A 14,067-nucleotide genomic window follows, 5' to 3' on the forward strand; every position below is an offset into this window, starting at 1 on the left:
TTTTGGAGCTCTTATTCTTTTGCTGATGAAATATTTATAAGTATTTATAAATGTTACTCTCCATTTACAATCAAAATGGCATTGTAGTTTCCCAATTCACCGAATGTATTTTATAATGGGTCTTTCAGTCGTTAAACGAGCTACCATTTCGTTGTTAATAATAAATCATATCCTCGTTATATACATTGCGAGGTATTTAAAAAAACCTGAAAGTAAATATTACTTTTTAAATATTTATTAGTGTAGTATGACAAACAAACAATACATCCGTGAAAAGTTTCCTTCTTAAATGCGGAAAAAATATCCAACTAAAATGTAAAACAGACATTTGATAAAAACCAGTCGCGGATTAGAAATCAGTCGATAAACAAACCTTTAAAAACTTTAAACAAGGCGGTTCTATGGGTGTTAGCTCGTTTACCTCTCCTTAAAAAAGAAACACTGTATTATTTTAGTGAATGGATTTGGATAAGATTTCAAACAAAAAAGAATTTAAGACGAAACCAATTAACCAGGTTTTGGTTTCAACATGGAGCACACCCTTTTAAATGGAGATAATTGTTATGATTTGCGACATAGCTGATGACTTAAGATAAAGTTCTCTCGGTTCTTTTCTTTTCCCATCTGTTGTAACAACAGTTGAGGATACTAGTGAAAAGTTTTTTTATCTTTTGAAAATAACCTTGGAAGTACTTCATGTATTATTCACCAATTCCAAAGTCAAATAATACATATTCAATACACTAGAATGAGCCATTTAAAAATAACCATATAATCAATAAAATCAGGAAATGGTCTATACTGTATCGCATGCACTGGATATAAGCTGAGTTTTTATACAGCTTAAAATTAATAAAGAATTACCACAAACAAACCATTATCACAAACGTGTAAAAACATAATTATACAACAAGTTATGTAATCATTAAATGCTCAATGTACATTATATATAACGCGTGGGCACAAAAACAACTTTCCAAAGTTCCATTTCACATGATGGATAATCTTGCAGAAATTAAAATTATTTAAAAAAAAACAAACGAAAAACTGAGCATGCAAACAATGACGTCACAAGACAAGATCCGGCCAACGTGTCAGCATCGGATCTGATTTTATACACTGACGTTTTAAGAGCTGAATCTTCAAAATGCTGTTGGCGTCGGAGCCGGGGACCGTTTAGGTGAGAGGGACGCCATTATCGTCCAGGCGTCTGATGGTACACAGACTGACAACGTTGGCATCTTCTTCTTGGAAGTTAAAGGCATCCGGCTGGCAGTCCTTCTTCTGGAGTTTCACAGCACCTTCTCCGAGCCTAGTAAAATATGGCGTTTTAAATTTTTTTTTATTAGTTATTAATCAATGAATTAAGATGATTATTTTTTTTTACACATCATGTTAAAATAAATTTACGATGAATTTAAGACTTTATATTAAACTTAGGTCGAAACGAAAATGTACGACTTAATCAGCGTCAGGTTTAAACTTACTTCAGCTCCAGTTTTCTGACTTTGAAGATGATAGCTGTCATTATGGCTACAACCACTACAAGGGTCGCTATACTCGTTCCTATTCCAGTGTATAACTCACCTTCAAAAGATCAAAATAGTGGGAATTATTCAAAACCTTTACAGAAGTCGATATTTGAAATTATAATATTTTAGTTCTTATCAATATAGTTGCTGAACAAATATTGTGACAAATAATTTACAATAAATGCATATAAAGAATTTGACTTACTGTTATCTTCTTCCAGTATCATTTTCACTGAAAGATAAATGTACATGTATCTGTAAGAAATACGTATAAAAAAATTTTCAACAAAAATATTCAAACAAATTATTCATAGAATACATACAGAGATCTCTCTCTCTCTCTCTCTCTCTCTCTCTCTCTCTCTCTCTCTCTCTCTCTCTCTCCCTCTCTCTCTCTTTTTCAGAATTTTCTTAAAAATGTATATGTAAAAAATCCTTACCCGAGCAACTTTCTGCCACCCTGGACGCTCGGCCGGGCGTTGTCGTTCCGGAGGGACACTGTTTACACCCTGTCTGTCCCATCTCGTCTTGGTAAAATCCGTACTCGCATTTTCTACACAGTCCATCCAAGAAAAAGTTCCCCACTCCACACGGAACTAAAATTATTCTGCTGCGTGATATTTTGATTTTACACTTTCAGTGTTTTTTTACAAAACGAATAATTGTACTCAGAGTGTACATTTTACAATACCAGTATACAGTACTAAAACTAACTTCACGATAAGCATAAATTCATTTTAAGCATGCACGTGCACATGTAATAAGAATATGCGTTCGATTTAGATCTGTTGGTGCCTTAGAGGTGTACTTAGATGTTTTATATTTGAAAGTATTTCTATCTAAACATCTGAAATAAATCTACAAAATCTTAGAGTATCCCTCTGAAAACCTTTAAAAGGGGTTTGGGTGGTGAGTTACCTACCACAGCTGATCCCTGAGCTGACGTATCCACGATCACACTGCACCTCCCCACTGGCACTCGTCTGCTTGGAGTCGATTTCATACATAGTGTTGCTAACGTTGACGGCAAGTTTGGATCTGGAAGCCGGTTCTTCAAAACTTGTTATGGCCCATATTAGTTCTTCTGCACAAACTTCGGAGCCCACTAAGAAACATATTGAAATGCATAATTATTAATTTGTCAAACATCAACTGTTTATTAACGCTAAATAAAGGCCGAAAATATGGTTAAATGTTTGGCGATTGTTGGTGTGGTGGGTTTTGTCTTTTGAGAAATTCTATGAATAAAATCTATAAGAAATATCAATGTTCGGTAACGTACGTGTCATCGCTGAGCACGAGAATTTGACCTGAAATCCAGCAGTCATCTTGGATGGGTCAGGAGATCTTTTCTTTCTAGTTGGTTCTTTGCCGCAATTAAGAATGACGAAGTCGGTAGTATTGCACGTCATTTTCTGTCTACAAGGCAATTCCTCGAGGAACAATTCGACGTTCACATTTATCTTAGCATTGATAATGTCATTATTTTCTTCGTCACAGTAGAGATCCTCATACAGAGCTCTGAAGTTGGCCGAAAGCTCTTTGCTTTCCTGTACAGCTGAGATTTTAAAAAAAATACATAATTGTACATGTTTTAACAATTCTTTTTAAAAAATCTATTAAAATGTAATGAATTATTACTACCCACAACCTTTTTGAAATTTTTATTTCTTTATTTTCATTTTTTGGGGGGTAGAATTTTCATGAATTTTTTTTTTAAATTCTGGGCTATTGAAATCTGCCCTTTTTTAATGAAATATCAATTCAATTCAAGAGTTAACTTTCTTTGAAATCAACATACGGTTACACGTCGGTAGGTCGCCGTTCGGATTGTCATCAGAATTGAAGTCCCACAGGAAGAGCGTAGTTGGTCCACATTCGTAGTAAGGTTTAACGCCCCTATCGAAACTAAAACCGCTATTACATGCGATTGTACAGTTGAATCCGGTGTGTGGGCTACCAGTACAATTCAAAGTACCATTATCGGGAGCCTCAGGAACGCTACATACTGAAAAATTGAAGTTAAATAAATTAGATTTTAGATATTGGATATTGCATTTTGAATGAATTCTTACGCAATAAATATTCTTACAGAAATTTAAAAATGAACAATCTGTTAATTACTACGCAAGGTATTTTTAATAATTCAACAAAGTACTGAAGAGTCAATCTACTTAATAAAGCAGGTTTTGTTATTTCGATTTATTTATCATTATTTGTTTAATTTTTGTCATGCAGATAAGTGTAAAGGATTGAACTAGCTCTAAATGGATTTCAAATAACGAACACACTACTTCTGCATTGATAGCTTGTATGATTTATACGATAGAAAAATATCGAGAAATTTTCTTCACGAAACATTGCGCTCCAATGTTAATACTAAATGTACATTTGTAGTTCCAACCTTGGAATTCAAACCAACCTGGGCATTCTTTGACATTGCAGTGGGTTACTTCCGTGTTGTTGCCAGTGCAAAATTTCCCGCCGTTATATGGGGCAGGATTGGTGCAATATCTCTTTCTAGATTTTGTCCCGTTGCCGCATGTTTCAGAGCATTGCGACCACTCGTCCCATTTACTCCAATTACCATGTACTGCAACCCAAAAAGCAAAGCAAAAATCTTGTACTAATTATAGAAACCATGCTGTTGTGTTTTTTTTACAAGTTATATACATGTGTGATATGTTTGTTAATGTGCTCACAGAAAAGCGTTTCACATAAATCCCCTTTGTAGTTTGGAGGGCAAATACACGAATATTCGTTGATGCCATCCACGCACGTGCTATTGTTCTGACATATGCTGGTCAAGCAGTCGTCTATATTCTCCTCACAATAGGTCCCTCGGTATCCCAGATTGCATTCGCATGTGACGCCACCAAGTTCGTTATTACACGTGTTATTTCCGCATGGATGCTCATCACACTCATTTATATCTGCATAAATGAAAATGATCCTATGACATTGCATGTACTGATTCCTCTTGATTATATAGCGGACTTCATTTGTCCCATATTGGCGTATACGCCGATATGCGCAGTTCAGATGACCGGCGTATAACGGCAATATGGGGCAAATGAAGTAAACCGGTGTAAAACAAAAATGGAGGAACATATTATAGTTACAATTGTTGAAATAACCATGGCAACAGCTACAAGTCCAATATACACTCTTGTTTTCTTTATGAGCGCTAGCGTTGCTAGAATTCTTACATAAATCGAAATAAGAGCAAATAACTATTCATATGATTTCATTAAAAGTACCAAGAAATACCTTTTATTTATCTTTTAAAAGGGGGGGGGGGTAATTTTTTCACAAAAATTCAATTTTTGTAATTTAAAGTGATAGTGAAGTATTTAGTGTATGCATTCTGCAGCCTCCTTTTTTTCGCATGTAAGCAAAGATGTGGGTAGAGAGGAATTAAACGTTATTTTATAAAGTTATGAATAAAGATTTGTTTATTCATTATGATTGCATTCAATCAATAACCATGCCGATTTATTAACAAATATCTAAAAAAAATTATCTTATTACATTGCTTAATCAAAATATTCCGCCAAACTTGAAGAAAAAACCCGGGGAATTCCAGACCGGTTATACAGATCAATGTTTAAATCTTTAAGTCTGACGCTTTTTTTGTATTTACTCAAATATGAATAATTGTATTAATTTTCAGACAAATGGTTAACATTGTTACCGTCACACATGCTGGGTATCTGTATCCAACTCCCATCCAGATGAGCATTTTCCCACTGTTTCCATGGGAAGACGTCCCCTGTCTCGTTGATGACGCAGCGGTTAGACTCATTACGTAATTTCTCTTCGTCATAACTTGCAGACCAAATGTTAAACTGAGATACTACCAGGGGACCTACAATCAATACAGATATATATATATATATATATATATATATATATATATATATATATATATATATATATATATATATATATATTATCTTTAAAAAAAAAGAATGTAAATAATTTGTAACTTGATATGACACAGTTGTTTCTTTAGATAGCAAATGATAACCATTATGTTTAATGAGTCGTCTTTATTTGTAGAATATAATTATATAAAAATTAAGTCTTGATTTCCATTTTCTCACAGGTGTCGTATTAAGTTCAGATGCTTTAAGAAAATAATCTGTAAGTTTACAAATGTACATGATGTTGCATATTTCATTTACTTTAAAAAAACCCCCAACATTTTCAATGTTTATCATAAGCGAATATTGTAAACTTCAAAACACTGATTATATACCGAATAAGATATAATGATTTCACCTTGTATTGTGATTGCAAAAGTGCTATTTTCGTTTACTCCCAAACGTTTGAACTTCTGTATATCAATAGAGCGCACAACGAATGTCCATTCTTTTTCATCGATTAATATCCTACCAATTTCATCATTTTCCGGACTGCAATGAAATTTTTGTTATGTTGACTCTTTTTAAAAACCGCTTTAAGATAAGTATACATTAACTGCAAATTGGCTTTTCATAAATTAAGATACCTCGTTTTCGAATATAAATAAAATGTGACTTACTCAGTATTATTCATTGGTTCGATTGGAAGTGTTTCTGCTACATTACCGTTTACACGGAAAAACAAAGTCGGTGATGTGGAATTTAAAGATACGGGAAACCGAACCCAAGAACTTAAGACAATTTTAGAAGTGTTTTGCCAGTTCAGTTTAATATCAGAAACCGCCTTTGACTCCGAGGAACTCAAGAAAATGTCGAAATCTGTACAAAAACAGAAGGAATGGTTGTCGCTGAGCGGTTTAGTAAATAAAAACAAACAAAAAAACGTTATTTGTTTATATTTTTCTTACTTGTGAAAACTAATGCTATGAACTCAAACTATACTAGATCTGACGTCGTCATACATGTACTTAATAGAGAACAGTAAAAACAACATGTATGTGAGAACTACAAAACTATACATTTGTACCATATCTAATCCTTTTCCAGAATTTTTTCTTTACATCATTTATCACTAATAACTATATTAAATTTTCATTTATTTAGATCCGAATGCAAGATATAAAAAGGAGTAATGAGAAGTGTTTACTTGGTTAATTCAATAAGAACTGGTTTCTTACATGAGCAATCGGTGATATTACTGCTACCCTGAGTCAATGTTGTTTGCGATATAGGGCAAGCGGCACACACAGTTGAGCCGATGTCTTCACCATATGAACCCAGGGGACAGGGCGAGCAGGGGGTCACACCTGTCACCGACCACTGTCCTCTCGGACATGCCTCTAAAATATCAAATACGTGTGAAATCCAGTTGAAAGAAAAATATCGTTTTGTGTGTATATACTTATAATATTAAATATTATGACGGATATACCTCTACATTAAAACTTATAGTTTTTAACTTGTTTACATTACTGGTATACAGCTGTTTAGGGGTTTTAAGAGAGAGAGAGAGAGAGAGAGAGAGAGAGATTTTATTAAAATTTTGACATGAATACCTAAACATTCACTCTCGGATTTAGCCCCCCTCTGTGCAGTGGTTTTCCCTTCGGGACACATTAGACAGTAGGGCTGTCCCTCGGACGGTTGGTACTGGCCTTTGGGACACTGGGGACAGGATTGAAGGGTGGTGCTGTAATGTGTTCCCGCTGAGCATTCAACTGAGGTGAAAAAAAAATGCAATAAATAATTTTCTCCAGATATGTTGAAGTTCTTTATCTAAAAAATAGGCAATAGAATCATCGTGAAACGTCCTGTTGTACTGAACACTTAACGATATTATAATTCATCTGTATCAAACAAGATAGGAAGTGGCGTAGTCCTGAAAGGACGAAATGATGAACAATCCAATATTACAATGCAATATCAGTTATGACGTTAACTATCTTTGGTTACAATTTCAATCAACTACAATTGAAACTATTTTATTAAGTGTATACTAGTACATTTACGATGATAGATCGGAGAATTTTGTTCGCTAAAAACTACTTCAAAGTAACTTCTGAAATTTTAAAATCAACTTTAATAAAAACTTCTGATTCGAAGGATATCAGGCTTTGAAAACTGTGTCAATCTGAAAGAGTTGTTTAATGAGAGTAACTTATCAAGAGGAACATCTCTAACACACACAGTAATAGGGTACAAAAGTTCTCCTCTTTGGAATATAATTAGGCTTTTATGAACGAGGAAGTGTTTTTTCTACAAGAGATCGGTTTACCAATTAAAATAGCATGAGTACATGCATGTCAGATATCACATCACACGGTTCTCATTTCTACTTCAAACTTCAATTAGACTCTTACCGCAAGAGGAAGTTTTGTAAGATGCAAAAGTGTTGTTAGGACACTGGAAAACAACCTTCTCTGCAGCCATATCAGTGGCTATCAAAGTCACGTTGCCGTCAAGAACTATCGCGAGAGTTCCATTTTCTGTCTCGTTCGTTAGAACTCCAAGCATTTCATCCTGAATGTCTTCAAATCCTTGCTCTGTTTGAGACCCGTCGGCTTCTATAACAAATTCTACTTCAATTTTCATTTCGGCTGATCTTTTCCTCGTCACTGCGCCACATATTACCTACAAACCATGTACCAAGCAAAAAGGTTAATAAAGCTTTTTAAAAAACAATTAGTTAAACATAGTATAAATAATATAAGCTTTGATATAAGTAAATTTGGACCTTTTAATATAGAAAAGAGCCTAAATAACGTTTTAAAAAATTATCAAAATATAATCGTTGTGACAAAGAGATGGAAATTTACATTCTTTTGTCGCAGGCAAAATAGTCTTATTAACAATTGTAACAAGTATTTTAATCAAAATGTAAATAATACAAATCTTACAGGCTTTCTAACAAATCAAAAATAAGACTTTTTACGTTTCTAAGATCGAAGTGAGACCGCCATATATATAGAGCATTATATCAAATATAAAATGTAAGTAAAGATATATCAACTAATTTATAATACCGTTTGTTATATCAAGTATAACATTACCTTGACATTTCCCATTTTACATTGGCTTTTGTATTTCTCACAAGCTGCTTTGAAACTGGAATTTGACAGAGAATCGATATAATTCTTTTGAATTTGTTCTTGAACCTTTGGATCCATACAATTCCCATCAAAATAAAATGAAGATGACATCTTGAATGTTGCAGTGTTGACTTGGTATGTTTCTGCAATTATTTTAAAAATATGAGAGAGAGAGAGAGAGAGAGAGAGAGATAACTGAGGAAGAGAATATGACTGTAATGTGTCTAAAAAACAAAAGTTACAATGCAAAAGGTCCATTAAAAAAAGAACACTCGTGGAAATGAAATCATCACAAACAAAGTACTTATAAAGATAAAATGCGCATTTCATGTAAGAGTTGTAACCTTTTGAAAAATATAAATATTTAATTTCACTTTTAAGTATCTAATCGGGAAGCAATATACTTTTTAAGGTTAAAACTTGATGTTGGCTTCCTGACATGCAAGTGTTAAATAAAATAATGCACTTGTCAGTTACTGGCCTTCCGTGCGCTTAAAACCTACTTGAGCAGTCTGGAATAGGGATAGCCGTTTCCGGCTCCCATTTTCCACTGTCTCCACAAACCAGCATTTCATAGAATGGGTAGCCAGGCTTGAAGTCGTAATCTTTGTGACACTGGACCTGACAAAATTTCCCATCTAACCAGGTATCGCAGGCTACGGCGCCATTTTTTGGTGGATCCAGGTCATTGACACAACGTCTATGAACTATTATATATTAGAACAATTCCAAATATGAAAAGAGGATTCTAGTTTTTGTTGTTGTTGTTGTTTTAAAATGAAATGAAGATATTTTTTAAATCGAAATTTCTAAATTTGATTTCATATAACAAAAATAATTTAATAAACGCCAAATATCGTTATACCAAAATAAATATTAATGTATTCATGTATTAATGTATTCAATATTTCATGTAAAAATAAAGAAAATTAAACCTTCTTCTTGGATTTAAAAAAAAGTTTTTGTTTTATATATTTTGTATTATTCACATGTTCTAGCTAGTTTTTTCTTATGTTTACAAAATAGTACAACTTAACTAGCACGATTTTAAGATGTGAAATAAAAAAATAAATAAAAAAAAAGTATCTATGGTTATGACTGGCATAGACAGTGTAGTATAAAATGGTTAGCAATACAAATGAACACCAGCCTATTCAATGAGAAACATACTTTTTAGTTGATAAATTATTCAAAGTAGAATATATTAATAAAAATCAAAATAAGTTTTGTAAGAAATTAAAAATATCAAAACAACATAGCGAATTGCGCAAGTCTACTATAGTTTGTACCTTCGCAGTATGGGTACTTGTCTTTAAAGTCCCAGATTGCGAAATCTCCATCTTTGCTCTTTCCGCAGGTTGTTATATTTTGCCCAATTAATTCCGATCCAATCTTGCACGAGAAGGAACATTTTCCGCCATTCTGGAATCCGTCCGGGCATGTCACCGATAGGAAGTTATTGTTATACAGACTAGGACAGGTTAAAACTGAAAAAAATACGATGTTTAGATCGTTTTTATGATTTCGGTTTTTGCAAAGTTAATTCATTGTAAAATTGTAAGTTTATTGACAAAAACAGGGAATAAGGAAGCTACATGAAGCTGTGTTATTATAATACATGTACCTTATTATAAACGACCATGATGTCTAAAATGGATGTTCTATTTAGTTTAATAAATTGTAAAATAATTATGACAAGAGAAACAATTAAATTGTTTTCCGTAAGTATCCGAAGCGATAAGGTAATCTGATAAATATTCATGTTGAATTTAGACACACCTTTCATTGATAGTTCTACTTTGCATGGTCTAGCCTTGTTTCCAGCTTTATCTTGGGCAGTATAGGTGACTTGGTATGTGCCAACTTCGATGCGATCCCATGGAGCAATACTTCCAATTCTTGTCCATTTTATATCTTTGTCTGCGTTATCTATTACTGTAGGTTCTGTCCACGTTATTGTTCCCCACTTAGAATTCGAATCTGCCACAGCATTTGCGAACGGTTTGCATTTTATCATCATTGGGTTTGTTACATCTGATGTTTTAAAAAATATAGTTTTGGTAAATACACAATAAAGATAAAATAAAATTAAAGGCCTCTGAGCCACATTGATTCGCAAAACAGTTTTCAATTTAAAAAAATGTAAATGCAATTTTTACATAAACTCTATACAATTTTTTTTTTAAAATTTTACTTCAAATCTCACACCCCTTCATATTGAATTGCTCATATATCATTTACAAATATATTTCTCTTTATATGTGTAATATGTGTAAGCATACTAGTATCTAGTCCTTGAAAAATATAAACAGTGTTATTACACAAGTGAAAGTTTCATGCTTTTTAAGGATATAAATTAGTTTTATCTTAAATCTAAGCAGTCATTAATGGGTTTATATACATCGGAATTGTACATTCAACAACAGCACAATTAAATAACTTGTTCTTGTCCATACGTTAATGATAGGTAAGGGAAATCTAGCATCACAGTTTTTGTTTCCAAATCAGCAGGCAACAACTGTACAGACTGTCAATCACGCTGCGGGTGATACAAGTATTATATGTACAAGCAAATAAAAAATAATTGCAAGGTCGCATGAAACATGACAAAGGTACTTTCAATATGCAAGCTTATTCAGTCTATTACACAATTAGCACAAATGTTGTTTTGGGGAGCGACTGATTTGTTGTTTTGGGGAGCGACTGTACTAAAGATCACAGCAAACATACAGCCCATCCTATCCTTCATAAATCGAAACATACATTTTTTTTTACTCATCAGGATCACAGCATAGATACATGTAACTGGTTACATTTTGAAATGATTTATAGAGTCTGATGTGTTTTAATTAAAAGCTTTGAACTTGCAACAGAGACTTCTTGCAATCTAAAGAATTATCATATAGCAAACAAAAAAATTCCTAAAAATCATCCAACCCCCCCCCCCCCCCCCCAAAAAAAAAAACTATAAAAAACAGCAACAAAGAAAAAAATGCGAAAAATAGATAGTCGCGAATTTAAGCAGATATATGGTATTCTTGGGGGAAAATAAACTTGTCATTTTATTTAATACAATGGTTTAAATTCAGTATTTAATGGTAAATTATTGAAATAACCATGTATATCACGTGTTTAACGTGCATGTAGCCAGAAAGAACGAGCGCGTGTGTTTATGAATTACAAAGCATATACAGTACATGTATATACTGTATGTAATAGTAAAACCACATCTAATCCTTAAGAATACAGGTCCAAAAAGAAAAAAAGAAAAAGAAAAAAGAAGAACGTATACACTGGGTACTCTATAATTAATCATAAATGTTACCTATACAGTCAGGAAATGTTCCTCTCCATCTTCCGTTTCCTTGACATAAAATAACCCGACTTTTTCCAGGTGGAATATCATATCCAACAGGACAGATCCGGTAACACTGACTTCCAAACTCCGACCCTTTAGTGCATCTGTACTCCCATGTATCCGAGCCAAGTGGGGGACAGAAGGTGACTGAAATACGGGTACTTTACTTACTCATATGTCAACATCATAGGAGTTAGACCTTAGTAATTAAAAAAATGACAGCATTACAAATACCTTTACACACTGGGGGTGGTTTGACCCAGTTTCCCGTAGAAGTACAATAAATCCTGCTGTATCCTTGAATGGAATACCCCGGTGGACACTCAAATTCACAAGTTGTCCCATATCTTTGGTCATAATGGTTGCATAACATCAACACATTAGGACTTAAGAACATTTTTGGACATCTGGTCACTAAACGGAAGCAGACTCGATAGTGATTTAAAGAGAAGTAAAAGTTTGCAACTAAAGTACTGATAGATAGATAGATAGATAGATAGATAGATAGATAGATAGATAGATAGATAGATAGATAGATAGATAGATAGATAGATAGATAGATAGATAAAATTGAAATACCTGAAACAGTGATTGAAAAAGAACATTCGGCATAATCTCCGTTCGAAATCCGGGCAACGTGTGTGACCCATGTCTTACCAATATAAAATATCTCCCCGGGTTGATGGGTGTGTTCGACTCTGTGATCAAACCAAATAAGCAATGAGTAAATGAAAAAAAATTATTCTTTGTCATATCTTTGGAAGCAAGAAAGTTGGTTTTATTTTTCTTTAGTAATTGAAAAAAAATTGTATTATGCCAAAGTCAGATTAATTTTTTCAATCGAAAAAAATAATGCTTGTTGAGGACAAGGTCTTCACGGCCATGTAGGTTTTAAATGCTGTGTGATTCAGAATATATGTGTTTAAACAATATTATGGTTTCTTTGGTGATTCATACGAGATATGAAGGTGGCGAGGAATATATATCAGCAAAGAAGGCATTTGATTCTTTAAATACTTTCCATTGATTGATGTGCAGGTTTACCTGTAATGATGAATCTCAGTCGGTTTAGTCCAATACACCTGCGTACTTCTTTTTCCTTTGTCCGCAGTAACTGCAATATTGCTCGGACAATTTTTGAGTACCGGTGGGGGCGAATTCATGTCTAATGGGTATTAAAAATTAAATTCCTAATGATTATAAAATAAGACAGCTAAGCAGGTAAAGTAAGCATATTGCAGGAACATTTTTTTTTTTATAAAACCTAAAGATGATAAATAAAATGTGATACATATATATGGCAATATCTCCTCCCATGAACTGTGGATCTAAGGGGAAATACTATACTGTACGTGTTGGTGGTACTTCATTGTTGTAACTTACATGTGAACATTGTGTCTTATGTGAGATCAGTTTGTTGAATGGAAAGAGAACTAATAGCTTGAATTATTTTACTACATCATTTTTTTCAACATACACTGAACTGTTTTGTGATACAAAAACAAGGACATCTTTTATTTTGTTAGTCATTCGGTATGACATGATACTCTATCTGAAAGTCTGTAGATTGTTACACTAATATAATAACATCAAGTACTTTTATCATCATAGGTTTTATAAGATTTCATAATTTAATATAGAAATACTCTCTGTGAAAGTTAAATTATTTTTTCACATTAATTTTTTATTAATCGCATAAATTCTACAGCTTGTGTTACAGGACTAACTTTGCTATTTAACAAATATAATTGGCACTAACCAGTTAATGCATAACTAAAACATTTAAATAGCAAAAGTGTAAAATAGATAAACTTACCTAATTGTGACCACAAAAGAATTGGAAACAAATCCACCTGCAAAATAAAGTGAAATTAATGTAATTAAACGAGATCTATTTTGATAAATTTCACAAAATCATTGTTTTTAATTTTTCTTACATAAAAACCATAAGCAACTTCGTATCCACATAGATAGAGAAGACACACAAGGGGTCTATACGGCATCATTTTGTATAAACCTCAAAGGTTGCAGCTACAGAAGGCCTAAGTGGAAAGTTGAGATCGTTTTATTATATACATAGCAGAGAGCTTTTCATATTCTGTGACAGGGGCCCACTTATATAGTATTGTCGAGTGTTTTTGGCTAGGATTACATATATAAAG

General features: G+C 33.2%; 1 protein-coding gene across 1 annotated transcript; it reads right to left on the reverse strand.

Annotated features, from left to right (window-relative positions):
• Positions 1 to 219: 219 nt before the first annotated feature.
• LOC128191929 (sushi, von Willebrand factor type A, EGF and pentraxin domain-containing protein 1-like) lies at positions 220 to 13,975 on the reverse strand. Its single transcript, XM_052864301.1, has 25 exons — positions 13,843 to 13,975; positions 13,722 to 13,758; positions 12,950 to 13,070; positions 12,485 to 12,603; positions 12,140 to 12,319; positions 11,873 to 12,052; positions 10,327 to 10,581; positions 9,837 to 10,034; positions 9,051 to 9,254; positions 8,509 to 8,690; positions 7,819 to 8,089; positions 7,015 to 7,176; positions 6,637 to 6,798; positions 6,079 to 6,277; positions 5,817 to 5,950; positions 5,227 to 5,400; positions 4,235 to 4,465; positions 3,955 to 4,125; positions 3,334 to 3,540; positions 2,815 to 3,090; positions 2,455 to 2,637; positions 1,973 to 2,128; positions 1,738 to 1,764; positions 1,488 to 1,587; positions 220 to 1,312 (listed from the first exon to the last, which is right to left on the reverse strand). The coding sequence occupies exons 1-25, from the start codon at positions 13,909 to 13,911 to the stop codon at positions 1,177 to 1,179; spliced, it is 4,134 nt and encodes a 1,377-aa protein (XP_052720261.1). The 5' UTR covers positions 13,912 to 13,975; the 3' UTR covers positions 220 to 1,176.
• Positions 13,976 to 14,067: the final 92 nt, after the last annotated feature.

This window comes from Crassostrea angulata, chromosome 7 (genome assembly GCF_025612915.1).
Source record: "Crassostrea angulata isolate pt1a10 chromosome 7, ASM2561291v2, whole genome shotgun sequence".
Classification (NCBI taxonomy): Eukaryota; Metazoa; Mollusca; class Bivalvia; order Ostreida; family Ostreidae; genus Magallana; species Magallana angulata.

What these genes read in the sequence shown, in the direction of transcription:
- LOC128191929 (XM_052864301.1), bottom strand. Translation starts at nt 13,911, where the DNA reads ATGATGCCGTATAGACCCCTTGTGTGTCTTCTCTATCTATGTGGATAC. An exon ending in AACATTTCCTGACTGTATAG is followed by an intron (nt 10,582 to 11,872) that starts GTAACATTTATG and finishes TTAAAACATCAG; the next exon opens with ATGTAACAAACCCAATGATG. An exon ending in GTCAGAAAACTGGAGCTGAA is followed by an intron (nt 1,313 to 1,487) that starts GTAAGTTTAAAC and finishes ATATTTTACTAG; the next exon opens with GCTCGGAGAAGGTGCTGTGA.